Source organism: Bos mutus, chromosome 16 (genome assembly GCF_027580195.1).
Source record: "Bos mutus isolate GX-2022 chromosome 16, NWIPB_WYAK_1.1, whole genome shotgun sequence".
Taxonomy (NCBI): domain Eukaryota; kingdom Metazoa; phylum Chordata; class Mammalia; order Artiodactyla; family Bovidae; genus Bos; species Bos mutus.
This window is the reverse complement of record NC_091632.1, coordinates 35,649,889-35,671,721: the sequence shown is the minus strand read 5'-3', so window position 1 is coordinate 35,671,721 and position 21,833 is coordinate 35,649,889. Positions and strand designations below refer to the sequence as shown.

Below are 21,833 nucleotides of genomic sequence, written 5' to 3'. Positions count from 1 at the left end.
TGCAGGGAGCGGGGAGACCACAGCCCACCTTACTTCCGGCCCCGGGGGCGACCAAGTGCCCCACCAAGGGGAGTCAGCACCTGCTGTGGCTCTGACGCTTCTCCCAGTTTGTGGGGGCTGTCCCCGCGGTCACTTCCCACACTGTGCCGCTCACCAGTTCCCGGCTCACCCGCCCCCTCCAGCCCTGCGTGTGCACCCTGGGCCAGGTTCGCGCCGCTCTGGCCACGCGGCTGTCAACCCCGCCCCGCCCCGCCCTCGGTGACGCGCAAGGTCTGCGCCGCACGCCGAGCCCAGTTCTGTCATCTGGCGCCGCCGCGTGGGCGTGGCTATCTGGGTCCCTGCGTCGCCTCCCCGTCCCCCGGTCCCCAAGATCCCCGCGGCCCTGCAACCCTTGACCATGGCTTCCGCGGTCGCCAGCCCGCCGGAGGTGGTCCGCGCGGCGCAGAAGGACGACTACTACCGCGGCGGGCTGCGGAGCGCGGCGGGCGGCGCCTTACACAACCTAGCAGGTGAGGGCCGCTGCGGGGGCCGTGGGGGCGCGAGGCGGGGAGACGAGCCCCAGGCCCGCTGCTCAGCCCTCTGCAGGCTCGGTCTGACCCTGTGCGCCCCCCAAGACCTGAGCTGAAGGAAGGAACAGGTGCTCTGGTCTTTGACCCCTGCTGCAGAGGGCGGGGTTGGAGGCCAGGCACCAGGCGCGGAAGAGTTCACGGCTCTGCTGACACGAGGCTACCGTGGAGCAGGGGCGTTGGAGTCCAGTGTAGGGGCAATAGCGTGGGGTAGATTCCAGCCAACAGCGGGCTCCTTCGGAGCAGCTGAAGGGAAGCTGTACACTGGGGCCGGGTAGCCATGGGCCGGCCTTGAGCAAGAGAGGAACACGACAGGATCAAAACAAATGGCCCGTGTATTAATCTTGCTAACAGGTTCACTTACTCCATGTCAGACACTGCTCTCCGTGCTTCAGAACATTAACTCGTTTTAACACATGCCTGCCTGGAGGACCTGCTGCTATTACCCTCCTCAGAGACAGAAAAACGGGGATCCCAGAGATATAACTCACCTGAGCTCACAGCCAGCAGTGTTGGAGCTCGGGTTTGATGCTGGTCACTGTGTTACACTGCCTGTCCTTGTGGTTCCCTGGGTTCTAGAGCAGTTGCCTAGGTGGATCCTGGAGGGGGCATGGCTGCAGGTGGGTAGGTTCTCAGGACACTCAGAGCCCAGGTGAGGCAGGTGTCAATGGCAAGAGTGAACAGCGTGTGAGTCCAGGCAGCGAGCAGAGTGTAGGGGGCAAGTCAGGGGCTACAGGGCTGAGCCTGGGCAGCAGAAGCAAGGATTGTTCTGACCCTCATGCCCCACGGCCCCCAGCCCCTCAGGAATAACACGTACAGTTCCTCCTCTTAGGTGCGAAGAAGTGGCTGGAGTGGAGGAGAGAAGTAGAGCTGGTGTCGGATCTCGCCTACTTCGGCCTCACCACACTAGCAGGTAGCGGCCACAGTGCGACCTCCCGAGGGGCCCCGAGGACAGGAGAGGGCTGCCTGCAAAGGGAGCTTTCTGGAGGTGCTTCACAGTGTCCCCCAACTGGCCCACATGCAGTCTCTGGGAAGGAAGGGGCCCAAACCCCTCCCTAGGTGGGGGCCAGGCCCTGAGTCCAGGCCAGGCCTCTGGAAGCCCTGAGGTTCCCTGTCACGTCTGTCTGGGACTGTTTCTCCGCAGCTGAACCCGTGGTCCAAGAGGGGTCCCAGCACTGCGCCCTACCACAGGGCGTGGGCTGTGAGTATCATCCTTTGGAGGGGAGGTGGGGGCCCGGTAGAGGAGATCGCTGAGGCCCCTCTCCCTGCAGGCTACCAGACCCTTGGGGAGGAATACGTCAGCGTCGTGCAGGTGGGCCCATCACAGCGCCACGTGCCCTCAAGGCTGCGACGCGGGATCCTGGTGGCGCTGCACACCGTCCTGCCCTACCTGCTGGATAAGGCCCTGCTCCACCTGGAGCACGAGCTGCAGGCCACCGGCGATGGCGCCTGGCCCTTGCGGGGCAGCCTGGCCCCCAGCAGCCAGTCAGGGATGAGGCGCTGGGTGCACCGGTGCACGGCCGGCCTGACGGAACAGCAGCAGGGGGTGCTCCTGCGCGCCGTGTCAGCGCTCAAGCAGGGCCTCGGGTGCCTCCAACGTCTCCACGTGGCCTGGTTCTACATCCATGGTGCCTTCTACCACCTGGCCAAGAGGTTCACAGGCATCACCTACGTAAGTAACAGGTCTGGCTTGTCTGCGGAGGCTGTTCTTCGGGGACTATGCCCGCAAGCAGTCACAGGGCTGGAGCTGAAATCCCCACTGGAAGCATGGGTCTTGTCGGGTCCTAAAAGACCGGAGGAAGTCTGGTTTCCAAAAACCCTGATGAGGGTGGGGTGAGTCTTTTTTCCACTGCTAGTACCTGTGGCCACCTTGCTGTATACCCGGGCTCCTGGGCCCTATGCCCACCCCATCCAGGCCGTCCTGACAGAGGGTCAGGTTTGGGGACATCCCCCTGAGGGTGACCAGATAGCAACCACATGGACCCCGTCGCCACCAGCATCCCTGCTGGCCTCCCACCTGGGGAGGTTTGGTGGTCTCCGCCCACCACAGGGACTCCAACCCTGCTGGGTCTCAGCTGATGCCCTGGCTTCAAGGTTCATCCGGAAGGCCTCCCCTCGGGCCCCACCTCCCGAGGGTCTCCAGGCTCTTCCCCACCACTCGCCTCCCCTGGCAGGGGTATCCAGTGCCTCTGCGCCGCCTCCTCCCAGCTCCAGTGCTCACTGCCCTCACACTGCCCGCTGCGTCAGGTGTCTGTCGAGCTACTGCCACCCACTCGGGGCCTCGGGGCAGCCACGGGGGCTCTTCCTCCACAGACACCAGGGCCCCACCTCTTGGGCTCTGGCTGGTCTGGCTAACCCGACAGTCCCTGCTCCCAGCTAGGGAAGGAGACGGCAGTGGAGGGCAAGTAGCTTTCCATTGGAGGATGTGGCTGGGAGTCCCAGCCTGCAGAATCACACGGTCAGCCCAGGGCCTTGATACAAGCAGGAGCTTCTGTTTCCAGATGGGGCTGAATAGCAGATCCGCCATGCAGGGCTCCCCTGCCGTCCGCAGGGCTCCCCAGCTCAGGCCTCTTTGCTGGTTCCTTTTCTGTGAGGCTTGGGTGCCTAGCAGTCCCCTTCCCACGATGCCTTGCTTGCAACCAGTGACCTGCAGGCTCCATCACCACCCTCCTTGCTCAGTGCTGGGCCCACCAGGCACTCCTGCCCAACCCGCAGCCAGAGGGCAGGCTTGGCTTAATCCCACCTGAAGGCTAGGCCCTTGGGCTGCTCAGTGCCTCGCGCCCTCTGAGCACGTGACTGTCCTCCGGGTCTCTGACAGCTCCGTGTCCGCCGCCCGCTTGCCGAGGACCCTCGGGTTCGCGCCAGCTACCAGCTGCTGGGGCTGGTGTCCCTGCTGCACCTGGCGCTGGCCGCAGGCCTGCAGCTCTACGGCTTCCAGCAGAGGCAGCGTGCCCGGAGGGAGTGGAGGCTGCAGCGCGGCCTGTCCCACCGCAGGTGCATGGGGCAGGGCGGCAGCGTAGGGTAGGGGCTGGCTCCCCAGGTGCCCGGCAGGACTCCGGCTCAGTTGTGTCCCATCCACCCACTCCCACCAGGAACCATACAGAGGAAAGAGCAGTTTCCAGAAACCCACTGTGCACGCTGTGCTTGGAGGAACGCAGGCATTCGACGGCCACACCCTGCGGCCACCTGTTCTGCTGGGAGTGTATAACCCACTGGAGCGACACCAAGGTGGGCGCCTGGAGCATTCCTGTCCCCAAAACCGCCTGTCATTTGGGGTAGGGGCGTACTTCTAGAAGCCTCCAGGTAGGCTGGACCCAGGGCAATGTCTGGAGTCAGGGCACTGCACTGGTGAAAGGTGAAGCTCCAACCCAGAAAGGTAGGCCCTAGAGTCCTGGGGCCAGAGCTCAGCCTTGAGACCTTGGAGTGTACGGTCCAGCAAGCCAGGGGGCCAGAGCAGGGGACTTAGCTCGTAGGCCTGTAATGGTTCCGGGCAGGGGCAGCCCCCGGGCCCCCGTGTACCTCCCCATCTCTTCCGGGGGCCTGAGGCCCAGCCTGCCTGGTTCCTCAGCCCACAGGGCCCCAGGGGCGGGGGTGCTGCAGCCTCCTCCTGGGGTCCAGGCCACCCTGCAGAGGCCCCAGGAACACAGGCACTGCCTCCCACACGGCCCATGTGGGGCACGTGCCCTCACAGGAGGGACCCAGTCCCAAGGGGTGGGGACAGGACACTCAAGTTCACACCCCAAAACTCCTGGGAGGCTCTGGGTAGCCATGGTCCTTCAACGGCCAAGCACCCTCCCCATCCCGCATCACCTGTGGCCTCACCGTCCCCTCACTGGTCACTGTCCCTGCCATGCGCCCCGACTGCCCGCAATGTCTCAAAAAATGCTCTAAGAGACGTGGGTACATCCCTGTTTTATTGGAGATGCTGTGCCGGGTGCGGCCTGTGACTGTCCCCCCTCTCCCCAGACGGAGTGTCCCCTCTGCAGGGAGAAGTTCCTCCCCCAGAAGCTGGTCTACCTGCGGCACTACCGCTGACCCCTTGCTGGAAGAGCAGTCTTATTCTTGTCGACTTCACCTGCACAGACATCAAGAAAGTCTCAAGACTTTTGTCACGTGTGATACCGTGCCAGCTGCCAGGAGGATGGGCGCCGGACCTGGACTTGGACCTGGCTAATGCAGGCCTGCAGGGCAGGCTGGGTGGGGACCTGCTGGGCGGCCAGTCCACCCTCAGAACGCCCCTCCCTTCCCCAAACCAGTCACTCATAGGGCGGGGCCTGACTGACCTGGAGCCCAGCACCAGCAGTTTGCTTTCCCAGCATGATAATCCTGCAGCCCAGAAGACCCACAGACTTCACCCTTGTCACTGAAGCTGGCTTTGGAGGGCGGGAGCACAACTGTTCCCAGAAAGCCAGAAGCTGTCATCAACCGTAACACCTCTGGCACATGCCTTCTAGTGAATGGTCAAGTCTGCTTCCCATTCTAGAACACGGCAGTGTGTGTTCCAGCCTCACCACAGGAGGGGTCTCCTCCCACGTGGAGCACCTAGCAGGCCAGCCAGCTTGCCGTCACCACTCACCACTGTGGCCAGCCTGCTTCCTGCCACCTTTGTTATCTTCAGGTTTTTAGATCTGCTTAAATCCTGCAGACTGGATTTTGGCGTAGGCATCCTTACAGCACCAATTCCACAGAAGTGCTGGTGTGCTGACGCTGTGAGGGGTGCACACACCCATGTGGAAGGGCCTCTTCTCCACATGACTTGGTGGCCAAGGCCCTCAAGAGGCGGAGGTCAGCCCCACAGACGGGCTGTGACCGCGGGCCCTGCTCCAGGCAGGTAGGAGCACAGGGGGAGGCTCCGTGGGTCCTAAACCCCATCCTCACACTGTCAACGAGTGGCTGCAAGTTGCCGTCAAGTCTCACATCAGCGCACTTACTGGGACAACAGTATGAGCAAGTCGAGAGCACAAGCGCTGCAGCTGCCACGGCCTGGTAACAGGTACTGATCTGAACATCATTTACGTGTGAAGTTTAAAATTCGGGTCAGGTACACAAAGATCTTCATGTGGCCTCTTAAAAGCAAGAGCTGCTTAGTTCAGATTTGCAAAAACTGGCAAAAAAGAAGCCATGAGGGGAACACTTGAGGTCCAAAACCGAGACAGATGGAAACGGCGCTTGGAGCCGGGAGTCAGCGGCGTGGCAGTGTGACCACCTCCCAGGGCGGCTGGGCGCCCCGCGGGCCCTCGTGGTGCAGGAGCTGTGGTGGGTTAGATAGAGACTACACAAGAGCGGGGACATTGTCTTTAATAAAGTTGGAATTAAAAAGTCACTTAGTAAAATGTTTACGAGTATTGGTTTTTATCACATCAAAAAAGCTGACATGCAGGTTAAAGTTGTTTCCCCGTAGAAAGTGAGAAGCCGTGTGTTAAAGCCCACGGCACTGGCCCTCCTGCCAGATGCCTCTGAAAGGGGCTGCTGCCGAGAACACACTTAAAACAACTCTTGACGTATCAAAGAAAGGTGTCAAAATAACCTCAAACAATTAAAATATATATTTGTAATTCCAGGCCCTCAAAAGCAATCATGGTGGTTAAGAACAAAGTTTTGAGTCATCATGGTAGAGGCCAACTCGACACATCTCCCGTGAGATGAACTGGGAAACTGGCATTGGAACCCGAAGCTAAGGGAGCGGCTGCTCCGGTGGGCGCGCATCCTCCACGCGGGCGGCAGGCATCCTCAGAGGCAGCAGCCAGGCGTCCTAGATCCCTCTGCGGGCTTGACCCCACCGCCAGCCGGCCGGCCGGCCACCCACCCTCCCCAGACCACCCGGCTGTCCCCCAGCCTGCGTTCCACTACAAGTCCGGCGTCTGCACACCTGACCGGCTGGAAAATAAATCAATGCGATTCGGTTTAAATGCCAGTTTCTTCAAAAACCTGATACTTCAGTTACAAATAATCGAAGCTTCTTTTTAGAAAGAAAATAACTCCCTTGTACTCAACTACTGTATGTGAGAAGAGAAGGCGCCGTGAGGTGGCAGGTGGCCGTCTAGCTGGCGAATGTCTTGCCCGCGTCCTCTTTGCCCTTGTATGTCCTCTTGCCGTGCGTGAATGGGATGTACCGGTACTTGATCATGTGCTGGGACAGACAGACAAACATCTCAGCATGGCCTCCCCATGGCCCAACTCCCCTCCAGCTCTGAGCCCATCTTTGCTGCACGCAGGCAGGAAGCCAGGGCTCCTCAGACACCCCGTCCCCCTACCGCCTGGCTGAGCCAGCTGAGCTGCTAGAAACCTCAGGGGTAGGAGACAGGTTTCATGACCCCCACCCTGTGTGCAGAACAAACTAGAGCTACTAAGCTGGGGACCTGGGATTGGGGAAGAAAAGGACAAAGCGGAGCCGCCCTGTCACCAAGTATGGCTTAGGGTGATGGTGGCATCACATGACGCATCCTGGGCCCTGACTGTCCCCTGGATGATGTGCCAGACCTGAGGGTGTGACCTGAGGCTGTGCTGAGGACCTGGCCCTGTACACGGACCAGACACAGCGGCTGTGGCTCATGCCAGTGGCAAGCGCACACACCCACCAGACTGCACAGCCCCGGTGTCTCGGACCGAAGCGTAGCTCAGAGCTCCTGACGCCAGGCATGCTGTCTCACGGCACAGCAGCACCTGAGCTTTACCTTTATCTGCCTCTTCATGGTGATACAGAACAGCATGATGAAGTACATCACCAGGATGGGCCAGAACACCGGGACGTTGAAGGCCTCAAAGAAGGTGCACACCATGGCCACCAAGATGCCCTTGGTCGCCGCGTGCCTGTGGAAGGAGAGGTCAGTGGTCAGCACAGGAGGCGGCCCTGGGGGGCGGGGTCTCCTCCAGAAGCGGGTGGGAGCTACGTGTGGCGTGTGTCACGTACCACATGTGACACAGACGCAAAGCGTAAAATGAGCAGTGGGGGTGCTGGTGCTGCTCAGGCTGGTGGCTGGACAGGGATGCCATGTGCTGCAGGGGCACGTCTAGAAACCCAGTCCCAAGCCTCCAGCCCAAGTCCCACATGCCTGGCAGGCTGTCCCCGTGGCCAAGCAGCATCCCGTCAAACAGGTGCAACTAGACCTCAGGGCCACCCGCCCTCCAGCTCAGGGTCAAGCACTCCAGGGTCGCAGCCCTACTTCAAGTGCACCTGGCTCTCCCTTTCTAGCACGCAAAGGCTACCCCAGAGCGCAGACAGGACCCAGCCTCGCCTGCTTCCCACCCCTCCCCTAGGAGCCCTAGGCCCAGCACTTCACACCCAACTGGGGCTGCACCCGCACCAGGAGGGCAGGGTGAAGACGCCAATGGCACAGAACAGGACGGACACACTCACAGACCCTCCCACTTCCCCAGCCAGCGGGGTCATCTCCACCCCCCTCTCACACTCATCATTACATCACACACACGGGACCACCTCCAGGAGGCCTACAGACAAGTCAACCCCTCTTCACACCAACACCTGCCCTGTGCTCAGGTCATCCAAGAACCAAGCGGGGAGGGAGCTAGTCCCCTCAGTGCACAGCAGCGTACCCCCAGAGGCCGAGTCAGTCACCTACCCAGGACCCTCCACCCCGAAGCAGCCCCCTTTTTGTGGCTTCAAGGCACAATGATGTTACTTTGCAACCCAGAGCAGGGTGGGCCCTGGAGGCCCCTAGGACCCTCCATGCCCAGCAGGCATATCTCACATTCTGGGTGAGACAACGTCCAAGACAGGGAAACACACTAGAGCTGGCGTTTCTCTGAGGAGTCTAGGCTGCCAGCTCACCAGAACCAAAACACCTGCCCAGCTCAGAGCCACATGTGGAAACAAGCACAGCGGGGAGGAGCATGGGGGGAGGAGCACGGGATGGCGGGCAGCACAGAGAGCACGTGAGAAGGACCGTGTGGAAGAAAAAGGGGGAACACACGGGGAGGAGCACAGGTGGTGGTACAAGGGTGGGGCGAGATGAACACGGGGGCAGGACCACGGGGGATGAGGGACTCACCAGAACTTAAACTCTGGGAGCCTCCTGATGAAGGGTCGGAACTCCTCGTTCTGTTTGGTGGGTAATGAGGGGCCGTCGTCTGAAAGGTCAGAGTCAGCAGGGTGAGGCGGGCAGTCCCGTCCTTCCTACAGCTCTAAGCTCCCTAGGGCTTTGAACCAACAGCCCTGACACGTGAAACCCAGACTTTAACAAAAATTTCGGCTGATTTAGAAACATTCACAGCTTTAGATTTGTACGAGAATTTCTTGTTAAGACTACTTCAAGAGATCGTGTAAAAAATTCACCCCATGCCAATTTTCAGGAACCCATCAACCGGACGACATGAGACCTGAAGGGAAGGGGAGAGATGAGCACACACAGCCACGAGCAGGCAGAGGCGGGAGCCGTGTTGGCTCGAGAGGGCGCTGGGCTCGGGACAGCTGCCCTCCGCCACGAGCCAGGAATCCCACCCCACCCCACCCAGGAAGGTGCCCTCCCCAGTGACACATGGAGAAACTGAGGCCTACAGACAGGCCTCTTGCTTTCTAATTCCCCAAATGGCAACAGTAAATGAAAGGGTTGTTTCCTTTGATATTTCCATCAGATACTCCACAGAGAAAACACACTGTTCTAGTCACGATCTGCAGTCTGGACAGTGTCTCTGCCACAACAAGCAGGATCCCATGGGCTCCACAGGAGCTGCAGCGGGTGTTACCAACATGGCAGCGTTGGCCCAAATGAAGGCCTCAGCATCTGGTCATGCACCACCTCATCCCCAGCTGGCTGGCAGGCATGCACTGAGGCCTCCATCTGGCCCAGGTATGCCAGGAGCAGCCAGAGCCAAGAACTCTTCAACCCACTGTCCTGGGACATTGGGGCCAGTGGCCTCAGTGAGCCACGCCAACCAGTATGGATGCCTGCTTTTGCGAGAAGGGACCCTGGCTAGGCCACCTGCCCAGGAGGCAGGCCCCGGCTCACCCCCACCCTACCCCTCCATCCCACCCCTGAACCGGCTACAGAGCCCCAAGGCTCAGTTTCCTCATCTGCCAAACACAGAAAGGAAAAAGCGCCCACCTCCTGTGACTGTGACAGGGTTTATCAAGTCCTTCTACAAACAAACTTGCCAGAATCACAGAAGTTCCAAGTACATTTTAAACACCTAAAGAACAGTCTCCAAAGTTGAGATTTCAAATGTTTCTGGAGAAAAAAGTTCTGTGAAGCACATAAAATCACAACTCTCCCCAAAGAGCAAAGGAGGCACACTTCACTGTACCTGAATCTTCCATTAACGAAGGGTCCACTTTTGGAGAAAGGAAAGCTATGAACAGATTCAGGTGGTAGATTCCCAAGGCATAGGTCACGATGTACCAACCCTAGAAGAGAAGGAACACGGTCAGTGAGGCCACCCTGAACCCAGTCCTCATCTGGACTGAACCCACGTGGACACAAGCTCAGAACAAGTGACAGAAGAGCAGTGAGCGACCACAGTGACAGTGAGTCTCAGGCTGCATTGTGGGTCTTAAGCATGGACAAGCCAGCGTCCGGTTAAATGCACCCAAAACCTGAAGCCACCAGAGCCCCAGAAGATAGCAGAAACAGGGTGCTTCACAAAGCCACACACCCAAGCTGCACACCCAGGTCACAGGTCTGTCCTCGCCAGCAGCCCCCAACCTGGACACAGGCCCCGAACCAGCCCAAGACCTGAGAGTTCAGCTCCCTGCAGCAGGTGGCTGGCACCACACACACCGTGCGAGGACTGCTCACAACCTCTGCCCAGAAGAAATCCAGAACCAGAAAATCAGGAAACCAACGACTCAGAGTATTACGGAGAAAAACCTTCCTCAGGAGACACAGAGGAGGGCGTACGTCTGCCACTGGACTTCTTGGTCGCATGGAACACGGCATCTTAGTTCCCCGACCAAGGATCGAACCTGGGCCCCGCACTGGAGGTCCTAACCACTGGACTGCCAGGGAAGTCCTCAGCTCATTCTTAAAGGAGTGAGTTTATCCAATGAGAACCAGAACTGCGCTGCATGACCAATTCTAAAAGCCCAAATGTTTTCACACAAACCAGTTGAGATCTGTCACGCTGGCATTTGATGTCCTGATACCTTAAAAAATGTTCAAGTGAGACAACAAAATCCTAGATGTGAAAAATTAACAGCTGAGTTGAGGCTGGAGGGATGTCAAATCAGGCATGGACTTGGTGAGTCTAACCTGGGAAACTAGCCTGTACGAAACACACCCCCATCCTGCCCAAATCCCCCAATTCAAGGTTTCGAGGTCACTCTTTCCATGAAGACTGGACCAAGGTCCAATTTCTTAAGAACACCTAAACCCAAGCACAGCAAACAACATTAACTGTAGACTGCCGACACAAACCGTGCCTGCTGCAGAGCTGCTCCAGGCCTGCCACCTCTGCACTGAGCAGGGTTAGGCTTCCTCTCAGAAACACAGACACAAGCACCACCACCAAGGATGAGTCTCTACACTCGGCCGAGGGGACAGTTTCCCCCAGGGCTGGACGCAGGGCAGTGTCCAATGGGTGGAGTACCTGTCCTCACACCCATCCTTCTTAACCTGGGAGACACCCAGGAAGATGGGTCTGCTCTCATGGAGGAAACAGCTGTCCTGCCCAGGGCAAAAAGCCCCGGACGAGGCCTAAGCCTCCCTGCTCTCAGGGTTCAGGGAGGACGCCCGGCCCCTGGGAGAGCCCTCAGTCATCTCACCTGGTCTTCCTCGGATGCCAGCCTGTCTCATGCACCCAGGGAATGAGGTGGCCAGTCCAGAAGGTGAGTTTGTCCCCAGCCCCCAGGAGGCCCAGCCAAGGGGTACCAGGAGGTCCCCTGAGCAGACCAGGACACTTCTACCCCAGAGACAGAAGGAGAAACAACCCTCCCACCTGCACACCAGGCCAGGTCCCGCCCCACCGACCTGCAGCAGGTAAACGCGGATCATGTAGATGAAGCTCAGGCCCAGCGTCACCACCCATCTCACGGCCGTGTGTGGCGTAGACTTGTCCAGCCAGGACTGGTAGATCTAGGAGGGACACAGACTGTGTTACGGCCGCCCTGGGGTTCCCGCTGCACAGCACGCCTGCTGCTGACCTGCGCGCCGAGCGGTGACTACAATTAATCCAAAAGTTACTTGCGACAGTTCTGGAGACGCACTTGTTCTTTAACCAAAGATATTACAGATCTCTCTCACAGCCGATGGCCCCACAGCATCGGCCCGAGAGGCCATCGTGGGGAGACAGAGAGGACAGCAGAGACAGAGGAATGTTACCACTCTGCACCTGGGGCTCAGCGGCAGGTCCTGTCCCGTAGCCGCTTACCCTGGAGCCAGTCCCGCCCGCCCAGCAGTGGAGGGGCAGGGGGCGAGGAATGGACACAGCTGCAGAGCAAATGGCCAAATTCCTAGATTCACACATGTGCACACATGTCTACGTACGTGTGTACATCTGTGTAAGTATTTAACTAATATACACGTCTGCATTCTCATTTTGATTTGAAATTAATTCCGATTTTTAAGTTCTAATTATGAAAAATTTTATTCATTCATAAGAGAGAATGTGTGCCCACAGAGGCCCATGACCTGGCTTCAATAATTATCAAGTTTTCCAGATGCTATTTTTTTTTCTTTTAAAAGTCAACACAGTTTTAGTTTAGCCCCAGGGGGGCTACCAGGACACTTACACTCCATGGGGAAATGCCCCAGGGTCAAGTCTCATTTAAATGTGGCTGCTGCTGCTAAGTCGCTTCAGTCCTGTCTGACTCTGTGAGACCCCATAGACGGCAGCTCACCAGGCTCCGCCGTCCCTGGGATTCTCCAGGCAAGAACACTGGAGTGGGTTGCCATTTCCTTCTCCAGTGCATGAAAGTGAAAAGTGAAAGTGAGGTCGTTTAGTCGTGTCCGACTCCTAGCAACCCCATGGACTGCAGCCTACCAGGCTCCTCCGTCCAAGGGATTTTCCAGGCAAGAGTATTGGAGTGGGGTGCCACTGCCTTCTCCTTAAATGTGTATACAGCTCTGCAACCCCAAACCAACCTGTCCAAGTCGTGTGAAAAATCTGTAGACCACAGACGGCTTCCCATGGACAGAATCTCCCACACTGTCACCTTCAGACATTCTGTAAACCAAGAAAAACACAAAACACTTTTATACTAAATAAACAGCATTCAAGCACCTAATCACTGCCCTATTTCCATCAACACCACCGAGCAGGTTTTTCCAGTATTCACTATTTCACACACGTGGAGGCTTCCGGCCTGTGTCTTTACCACGAGTCATCCAGGAAAGAGAAAGAAGCCAGCAACATGCTCTGGTGGAGCCAGGAGGCCACATGACATGCAAAGCAGCGCCGGTGGACTTTCATTTCCGCTCCTGTCACCTGCTCACACTCCTCCCACCAGTCCCAGGGCCACCCCGCTGGCTACAAAGTCCTGTGGACACATTCCCTGGGGCCAGTCTGCAGCACAGGTGGCTACACCCACCTCCCCAAGGCTCTCCAGACTCGCCCGCTGCCAGCATCTCCTCCTGCCGCTCCACAGGCTCCCAAGTAGCCCCTCTTCTCTAGGCCCCACCTGGTCTCTGTCCAGGCTGCTCCCCATGGTGCCAGGCCCTGTCCAGACCAGGTCCCCACTCCATGGCCAGGATTCCCAGTAGCCGTCTGTCTGCGCCCCAGTTCCTTATCTGTGCGTGGAGGTAACCCTATCTGCTCCTGACTACTTCATCCGACCGCGCGACTCCATGAGGACTCAGCACATGAGAGCCCAAATCGCCAAGAGAAGGGTGGGCACCGTCACCCCTATGCCACAGCAGCACGTCAGCCTCAGACAGTCCAGGCCACTTGCTCAAAGTCAAGAGCAGCTCTGGCCTTGGCTCCTGCAGCCCAGCATGGCCCCCACCTGAACCGCAGAACAAAAAGGAAGCAGAGGGCAGAAGGCCATGCCAGTCCAAAGCTGGTGAAGATGCTAGGGACAAGCTCTCACTGCCCCCATACCATGGGCGGCTTCCTCCCCACCTGTGGCACCATGGCAGGGCTGGGGACCAGAAGTGGACTCCAACATGGAGCCCACTGCCCCTGAGTGGTATGGTCATGCAGCCACCGTTCCTCATCTGGAAGGTGGCACAGCAGCCCTTCCCATTTGGGCAGACACCTGAGGCGTCCAACGGTCTGAGCCTTGTTCGGCCTCTTCACTGCCAGGCTAGAGCCTGGATCTGCACATCCTCCCTGAATGCACCCGCTAGTTAGCAGGCTCACAACATGATCCTAGATCCCAGATGGAACACAGTACCAATTGCAGTGGGTCCTTGAACAAACGCAGGGGCGTCAGCCCCAGCAGTCAACGATCCAAGTATAACTTTAGAGTCAGTCTCTGGACCTGCAGTTCAACCAATCGCAGATTGTGCAGTACTGCGGTACTGTTCTCATGAAAAAAATCCACACGAGAGTGGACCCGTGCAGTACAAATCCATGCTGTTCAAGGGTCAACAGTACAACTTTGATATGCAGATAATCTGAGCAATCCCACAAGCACCAGCACATCTGTGCTAGAACGTCTACTCTGATTCCGTAACACCATTTCCTGGAGCCCAGCAGTGGAGGGGCAGAGTGCCAAGGAGACCCAGAAATGCCCTTTGCTTTCCTGGGAGCCACAGTGAACTGTAGCTCCTAGCCCTGTCTTTTGGGGAAGTTTGCCTTTATATTCAACTGGGGAAAATTTCCTATTTTCAAAAGGGCTAAATTAGAGAAGGCCAGCCACGCTATTTAGACCAAAGTCAGGCCAGAAGAAAGCTGTATCAGTAACATCATTTATCCTACGATTCCATACAAATTTTTCCCTATTTTACTTTTTTATGACTAAAGTGTCTACCATTTAAATGCCTTTACTTGAATTGAGGTATTAAAATTAACATTAGACAAACACCTGCTATTCCTCTAAAGTATGCCCTACACAGAGACAACCGCTTCTAAGTCTCGTTCTCTTAACTGAATGTGTGAAAGATCTGCCCACGACATGTTGACCAACTTCAGGTCACCTGACATAAGACATTTACATTAACATAACTCCACGCCTTGGCTGAACTCCCATCAACATTAAGAAGGTGAACTTTGGATCAAATGGCCTGTCTATGGCGTGACTCGCAGGCCACTGTGGCCCTCCCCACTCCAGTCTGTGAAACAGGGCCACAGCATCTCAGCACCGCCCCCCAGGCCTTTGGTGGGGAGTCAGCAGCCAGCCTTGTTAGAACCAGTGTGGGGCCCGGTTCTAACCAGAAGCACCCCCAGGAGGAAGGCAGCAAGCTGGCCTTGTTCGGACTTGTTTCCAATCAGGGTGGCCGTCACACAGCTGGGGTGTCTGCAGTCCTCTGCAGTTCCAAGGCCACTTCTGACTGCTTTCTGCCTCATTTCTCTATTTCCTCCTACTAGAATGCAAGCTCCTGGAAGGGGAGCCTTGTCCCTCCACTGCCGGCTCCGTTATCCATGAGGCCAGACACAGAGCTAGCAGTGGGTTAAGTTCTCTGTCGGATGTCACTGCCTCAGGCTCAGCCACAAAGGAAACAAAGAAAAAAACAAGATCAAACTGTTCCAAACAGAGACCAGGAGTATCACTTATGCAGGTTTGTGGGCATTGTACCAGAGTCATCACTGCACCTGTCTGTGGAGCTGTCCCCACGCAGACGCATCCCACACCGAGGACAGTCCTGCCTGGCACCGTTTGGTTCCCTCTATGTCTCCCCTCATCCCCTGCCCCCTTTCTCCCGGGTCCCGAGCCTGGTAATTTCCCACACTTTCATCCTCCGATGTTGTTCTCTTCGCTGAAAGGCCCTTCCAGACCTCACCCACCCGAGTGCTCGGCCAGGGCTCACGGCCGGCTCCTTTCCCTGGGCACGACCACCTTCCCGTCTCCACCACGCCTGCACCACCAAGACCTGGGGGCCCTATATTCACCTACAAGGAGAGCTCCACCTTACACATCTCCGGGAATGAGACCAATCCGACCGAATAGCAGGCGCCCAGGGACGCTCCCAGGCCTATGTGCCTGGGGCAGGTTTCCGGGGGCAGCTGTGGGACAGCACGCGGGGCGCCGTCGGGCGGGTTAGCCCGAGCGCTCGGGATCTTCGGTGTGCAGAAGGGCCAGGACTCGACCCCGAGCGACCCAAGTCCACCGCGGCGCTTCCTACCCAAGTCCCGCAGGCCGCCCTGGATCGGCGAGGACACCGAGGTCCCACGGCCCCGGGCAGGCAGCCGACCCCTCCCAGGACGCGCTGCCAGGGAACTGGAGCCGGTCACCGCGGCGACCCCGGGGGTCCGGCCCTGCCCCAGTCTCACGCGCGCCCCTCAGGACCACGGCACCCGCCCGACCCCAGCCCCGCCCCGCCCGCCAGCACCTCGCGGTCCACTGCGGCCGAACGCGGTCTCCCGAGGGCCGCGGGAAGGAGGACGCGGGTGGCTGCCGCGCCGGCGTTTCGCTCGGTCCGGGAAGGGGCAACCGAGCACTTCCGCTCAGTCCTGCGCGGCACCGCCTCCCGGGCTTCCAAGATGGCCGCCGGGGCGGGGCCGTGAGCCTCCAACCATTTCCGCTTCCTGTGCGAGCGCCCAGGCCGTTGGCTGGGCTGTCACGTAGGCGGAAGAGACGTAAGCGGCGGAAATTCGCCATGCTGCGCAAGCGCATTCGCGTCCTCTGGCTCCGGGCCCAGATAGTTCAGCTCCAGAACTTGGTAACGCCCAGGGACTGACTAGAGGCCACGCCCCCTCACAACCAACAAGCCAGTAGAGAAGAACTATGTGGTTGCTAAGGGAAACCTCTAGCGGCAAGATGGCGTTCGCCAGTGAGGGACGCGCGACCTCCTGCCTGCCGCACCGGGAGCTTCCAGGAAGGCCACCGCGGGACGGTAACGGCCGACTACCCTACCGGGCCTCCGTCGGGAAGGGAGGGAGGCGGACAGGTCCGGGCACTCGCTGAGCATTCCCCCACCTTCACTGCGAACCCAGCTCGCACCCCTGGGAGCTTTGTCGTCCCCAACTCAGGTGTCTGGGTGCCCACGATATGGGCGGGGTACCGGGCCCCGAGTAGCAGAACCGGCTGGGGCCTGGAGACCCAGTTGGGAGGAACTGAGTCGACCCTCGGTGACCCAGGGTGGCGGGGCGGGCGCCTCTGCACGGGTTGGGCGCTCAGCATGTCTGCTGTATAAACGGATTAACAGGGAGAGTTGTGACCCAAACAGCTTTTGGGGAGGAGTGGGGGTGAGGTTCACTAAGAGGTGAAACGACAGACACCTAGAGAAGCCCCGGGATGGCCCCCACCTTGTGCGTGCTTGTCGTCAGCCAAGTCATCTGTACCTGGTGCTCAGCTGGGTGTCCTTTCAACCTTCAGGTTATGGGGTCTACGTTTATCCGAATTCTTTCTTTCGATACGAAGGAGAATGGAGAGGAGGCAAGAAACACGGTAAGGACAGGCTATGGCCTCTTGCTGTAGCCATTCCACTGACAGCACACATCCCAGAGGAGCTGGGGCCACGTGCCTGCCTGCCATACCGGGCCCTCACTCATGCCCATGAGGGGCCATCTCCTGCAGAATGGGGGACCCAGACAGCCGCCTTGGTGCTGATGAAAACTGTCTTTATTTTTTCCTTGAAGATGAAGAGCCTGACCATTTTTGTAAAAAAAGAATCTAAATAGCAAGGAGAGCAAGTAGCAAGTGAGACTCCCCTGGCGTCCACCCCAGAGGCAGACCTGGACTTTCCAAAGTTTACTGTCACAGTTGTATGCCTGTTTGGGGTTCTGTCTGCTCGAAGCCTCTGCAGATTTTTCTGCCAGAGGATTGATCTTTCAGTATTTTCTCATGAACTATTTGTGTATCAGTTGGCTGCCAGTGTATTTTGAACCTTTTGACTTTTATGGGAGTGTTTTTGCCACGTGGGTGTTTCTCCCTTTTGTGCTGAAATCTGTGAGTCTCTTCCTGACCTGGACAAAGTGGTTCCTTCTCTTCAAAATGTATTTTTCAGTGTTGCCTCATGCTTTTCTCTCTCTCGCCCTTTCTCTCTCTCTCTCTCCCCCCCCCCCCCCGCACCTCCCTCTGCACCTGCGCTGACAGAGGCAAGATGGCCGTTACGTGCCCTCTGAGGAGATCTAGGGGCAGGGTCCCTGAGGTTTTGATGGCCCAGACAGAACCAAATACAAAGACCTTGCGACCTGCTCTTCTCCCTGCCGCACACAGGCCCCAGCAGTCACTCCCAGCCACAGCCTGACATCACGATGTCTTTCACCAGGTCGGGGGAAGCTGCTGTTTAAAGATGGGAGTTACTACGAAGGTGACTTTGTGGATGGAGAGATCACGGGAGAGGGCTGTCGGCACTGGGCACTGACAGGTCAGCTTGCCAGCGTTTCTTCCTGAACCCACCCTGCTGTGAGCTGCCCCCTCCTTTCTGGATGCAGAAGGCACTTGTGTCTAAACCTGAGGACCCCTGGCTCCCCAAAGGTGTCTCGTAGCGGCCTCATGCCAGCTTGGGGCGGGATGGCCCCTGTGCTGCCTGCAGGACCTCAGACCCTCACAGGCAAGCGTGAAGTGGATTTTTGGTGGAGAGAAGTCTCACCCCACAGACTCTGGCCTGGAGGGGCCTCTGCTCCAGGCATACAGATGCCCCCGAGAGGGTCCCTAAGAGAGCGGGAGAGGATCGTAGGTGATGGGACCATACCCACTCTGTCTCATCTCCCTCGTCCACCAGCGTGAGCTGTGAGATAAACATATACCCTGCTCTGTAACCACTGCTGCCTGGGAGTCAGGTGAGAACTAGGTAATCATTACCCTGAGGATGTCAGGAAGCGGTTCTAACCCTAGACACGGCTTCCTGCCTCCCATCCAGGGAACACCTACACTGGACAGTTTGTTCTGGGAGAGCCCCAGGGACACGGCATCATGAAGTACCAAGCCGGCGGACATTACGAAGGGGAGCTCTTCCGTGGCCTGAGAGAAGGTCGGGTGTCCGCAGCAAGGTGCAGGGTATGGGCTGTGGGGCAGGCACTGCAGAGACTTGTCCATAACCCTCCTGGGATTCTGACTCAGGGCCTGACGGCCCAGGCACCAGCATGCTCCTCTGTCCACTGAGGTTCAGAGTAAGGGGTTTACAGCAAGCCACCCAGACTTGGTGACTCAGGTCCCCGTTCTGTCCTTGCGCTCAATCCTGGGCTGGGCTGGCCTCGTGGGGGTCGCAGCCCTTGAGCAGGGCTGTGGGGCTCCTGGAGTGAGAGGCTGATGGCCCCCCCGATCCTCCACTCAGTTGCCATCTCCATACCCTGCCAGGCCAAGCCAGTCAAGAGGCTACGTGTTGGGGAGCCCGGACAGCCTGAGTCAGTAGGCCACATGGAGGGGAACAGCACCAGTCAGAAGGCCACCATGGGGAGGATCAGTGCTGGTCAGGAGGCCACGTTGGTGGGGGGCCAGTGCGAGTGAGGCCCCCGGGGAGTGAGGGGAGTGGCTATGCCCACAACAGCCCACCCCCTGCAAAAGTCCCCGCCCCTCCAAGGCCTCCCCGTGGAGTCTGGATGCACTCCCCTCCCTGAGTGTCCAGATCTTGGAGACACCACGTCTACACTGGCGATTTCTCTGGTCTCTGGGTCCTTTGAATAGATGGTGGAGGCCCAGGATGGCCACATGTCCTCATCCTCAGCATGAACTCACTCCTGTGAGCTGGCCTTGACTACACCGCAGCACCACCCGAGTGGGACATCAGCATTTCAGTCTCTATTCTGGGGGATCGTGGCCCTTGAATGGCACCCCCACCCTCACTTGGGACCTTGAGAACTGAACCCAGAGCTTCTCCCACTGCGTGTGGCTGCCCAGCTGTCCCAGATCAGATCTTGGGGCCGAGGGACCCCATGCAGCTCGGTCCCCAGGGGTACCAACGCTAGCTTTCCTCCAGACAATCCCCTCCCCTAAGGGAGGCACAAGGTGACCTCTGCTCTGGGCTCCTTCTTCAGGACACGGGTGTCTGGTGGACGCAGACGGACAAGTGTACTGGGGGTCGTTTCACGACAACAAGCGGCACGGCCAAGGGCAGATGGTCTTCCGGTGAGTCCACTGGCCAGCGGGCCATCCCTCCTCGAGCGCCTAGCCCTGAAAGGAGGGTCTGTGTGCCTTGATGGGATTCTATAATTTCTCTCTTAGTTATTGAACTTGGTTCTATGTGTGTTTAGTAGAAAAAATATCAATCTCCACCTCCATTCTCCATCCCATGAATAAAATATCTGGTAGGAAGGTGGAGGTTGGGGGAGCGTAGAGTGGGGCTGAGAGCACGCCCCCCCCAGGTTTCTCCTTCAGGCCTGTGGCTGGGCATCTTCCAAATTCTGGGCAGTTTTCATGCAAAATCCTACCCTGGGGTTTGCAGGGTCCCTTCCTCCTTGCGCTTCCTTCCCCGTCATCTTCCCCAGTCTTCACACCTGGGACCCAGCAAGCAGGGCCGCCTGTCACTGCACCCTGCCAGGCACCCAGGCTGCCTGCCCCTCCACCAGGTCCTGGCAAGGCCGCGGCTCACGCCATCTGTTCTGGGCCTATTTTTGCCTCAGTCCCGGGGACATGCGCTGGGGCCCAGCCGGGGAGCCGGTATGCGTCAGTGCAGCCACCTGGCCTTCCCGGCCTGAGAGCAGCCTCTGCGCTTGCCCCCAGGAATGGCGACAAGTACGAGGGCAACTGGGTCCGGGACCAGCGCCAGGGCCATGGGATGCTGCGGCTCGCAGATGGCTCCACCTATGAGGTACTGGGGGCCAACCAGCCAGTGTCCTCTGCCCTGGACACCCCCAGGTGCAGCAGGGTGTTGTCCTTCTGACCCCGTGGGGTAGGGACGGCCCCTGTTCCCGTTTCGCTGATGAGAAGGCTGAGGTTCAGGGAACTTAAGGTCCAGCCACTCACACCTCTTCATCCATCTGGTTCCTGATCTACCCTGTGACCAACACTGTCACCTGTGGGCACGGCTGGTGACGCCTTTTTGAGGGAACATGCTTGGGGGTCCCAGTGAGCCAACGACCTGGGGAAGCAAGCAAGGCCCTCCCCCTTCTCACAAACAGGGCTCTGTGCCCCCCGCCCCCGCATCATGGCAGCTGCTGCTCTCAGCTGCCATGATGTGGGGGCGGCTCTCGATGGGGTTTAGGTGCCATGAGGCCAAGAGGGGCGGGCACATGGGAAGACCTTCTTGGTCCCTAGAATCCATCATCCTTGTGCTTCCTGGACACCAGCCCATGTGTCTGGCCGGGAGCCAGGATGTTGGTACCCAGGATGTGTGTCCTGTCTAGTGGTTGGCTGGCAGGGACAGCCCAGCAGCCCACCCGGTGGATGAGGAGCCCCACTGGCTCTGTAGAGATGCCCAGGGTCAGAGAGTGTCATGTGAGCCCAGCCTGAAGGATGGGAGAGGCTGCGTGTGCAGACAGCATGCAAGGGCACTGTGAGCAGAGCAGGGCGAGACTTGGCTACCGGGCAGGAGGAAGTCTTCATGGCCTGAGTGGGGTGGGGGCAACAAGGCAGGAGGTCGGGGCAGTCTCACATGTAGGCCCTGGAGCCACAAGGGGTTGGAGTTTTATTCTAAGCATCATGGAAAGTGCTGGAAGAAGTTGATGGCCTGATTCCTGTGTTTGAAAGGTCCCTCTGTTTCTCACTCATGAAAAGAGGTGATGGTGACCAGTGTGGCGTGTGGGACTAAACTTGGAGTGGTTTGGAAGTAAAGACATCGGCCTGTTTGACAAGAGCAGAAGTGAGGATGTCCCCACATTGATGGCCCGGACATTGGATGGATGGCAGTGATGCCTGAATCTGAACCAGAAGACAGGAGCCACACCAGCAATTGTGCAAATGTTAACAAGTGAAAGGGAAGAAGATACTGCAAGGGGTGGAAGCAAGAATATGGAAAAGGCAAATGGGAAACTGGCCCAGGAGGTGCCCCCAAAGGTGGTGTTTTGGGACTGGCTTGGCTGCATCCTTGAGCCCAACCACCGGGCTGAGCACCTGGGAGACGTGAGTGACTCGTGGCTGCAGCTTCAGGAGTGACCAAGCTGCCATCGTGCTTGGCTGTGACAGGATGGCTGTGAATGCATGACAGTGGCCATGAGGCCCCCAGTGTCCTGGACACTCGCAGGGAAATGATGTGAGCTCAGGTCTGCATTCAGCTCCACTGCACCCTCAAGAGGCCCTCCTGTCTCATAGTCTTGGGGCTCAAATAGAATTTGATCATGTGGGTTGCAGGATTAGGCTGTCAGTTGAATTCACATCTTTGCCAATTTTCTCAT

General features: G+C 58.3%; 3 protein-coding genes across 10 annotated transcripts in view; 2 read left to right on the top strand and 1 right to left on the bottom strand.

The window, feature by feature from the left end:
- Nucleotides 1–301: 301 nt before the first annotated feature.
- PEX10 (peroxisomal biogenesis factor 10) lies at nt 302–5,889 on the top strand. Of its 2 annotated transcripts, XM_070385084.1 has the most exons (6): nt 302–509; nt 1,399–1,479; nt 1,838–2,238; nt 3,385–3,560; nt 3,659–3,794; nt 4,533–4,749. In XM_070385084.1, exons 1-6 carry the CDS (start codon nt 398–400, stop codon nt 4,599–4,601), a joined length of 975 nt encoding a protein of 324 aa, XP_070241185.1. In that variant the 5' UTR covers nt 302–397; the 3' UTR covers nt 4,602–4,749. The 2 variants fall into 2 exon arrangements, with proteins under 2 accessions (XP_070241185.1, XP_070241184.1); XM_070385083.1 differs by lacking the exon at nt 3,385–3,560 and having other exon boundaries at nt 305–509; nt 4,533–5,889.
- RER1 (retention in endoplasmic reticulum sorting receptor 1) lies at nt 5,849–16,108 on the bottom strand. The gene is made up of 7 exons (XM_070385085.1): nt 15,950–16,108; nt 12,602–12,683; nt 11,489–11,593; nt 9,828–9,927; nt 8,576–8,654; nt 7,241–7,376; nt 5,849–6,696 (listed from the first exon to the last, which is right to left on the bottom strand). Exons 2-7 carry the CDS (start codon nt 12,680–12,682, stop codon nt 6,607–6,609), a joined length of 591 nt encoding a protein of 196 aa, XP_070241186.1. The 5' UTR covers nt 12,683; nt 15,950–16,108; the 3' UTR covers nt 5,849–6,606.
- A 198-nt stretch (nt 16,109–16,306) lies between these two features.
- The window catches only part of MORN1 (MORN repeat containing 1), a 49,859-nt gene continuing 44,332 nt past the window's right edge, over nt 16,307–21,833 (top strand). For 3 of the 7 annotated variants that reach the window (XM_070385075.1, XM_070385078.1, XM_070385080.1), the window contains exons 1-6: nt 16,354–16,507; nt 16,936–17,007; nt 17,831–17,929; nt 18,425–18,535; nt 19,539–19,629; nt 20,224–20,311. In XM_070385075.1, the coding sequence (XP_070241176.1) occupies nt 16,378–16,507; nt 16,936–17,007; nt 17,831–17,929; nt 18,425–18,535; nt 19,539–19,629; nt 20,224–20,311 (591 nt within the window). In that variant the 5' untranslated portion in view covers nt 16,354–16,377. Of the gene's footprint in view, nt 16,508–16,935; nt 17,008–17,830; nt 17,930–18,424; nt 18,562–19,538; nt 19,630–20,223; nt 20,312–21,833 lie in introns of those variants that run through there. The other 4 variants (XM_070385076.1, XM_070385081.1, XM_070385077.1 and 1 more) reach the window with 4 other exon arrangements.

What these genes read in the sequence shown, in the direction of transcription:
- PEX10 (XM_070385083.1), top strand. Translation starts at nt 398, where the DNA reads ATGGCTTCCGCGGTCGCCAGCCCGCCGGAGGTGGTCCGCGCGGCGCAG. An exon ending in GGTTCACAGGCATCACCTAC is followed by an intron (nt 2,239 to 3,658) that starts GTAAGTAACAGG and finishes CACTCCCACCAG; the next exon opens with GAACCATACAGAGGAAAGAG. An exon ending in CCCACTGGAGCGACACCAAG is followed by an intron (nt 3,795 to 4,532) that starts GTGGGCGCCTGG and finishes CCCTCTCCCCAG; the next exon opens with ACGGAGTGTCCCCTCTGCAG.
- RER1 (XM_070385085.1), bottom strand. Translation starts at nt 12,682, where the DNA reads ATGTCTGAAGGTGACAGTGTGGGAGATTCTGTCCATGGGAAGCCGTCT. An exon ending in TTTTCACACGACTTGGACAG is followed by an intron (nt 11,594 to 12,601) that starts GTTGGTTTGGGG and finishes TGTCCCTCCTAG; the next exon opens with ATCTACCAGTCCTGGCTGGA. An exon ending in CTCCCAGAGTTTAAGTTCTG is followed by an intron (nt 7,377 to 8,575) that starts GTGAGTCCCTCA and finishes CTCCTTCCACAG; the next exon opens with GCACGCGGCGACCAAGGGCA.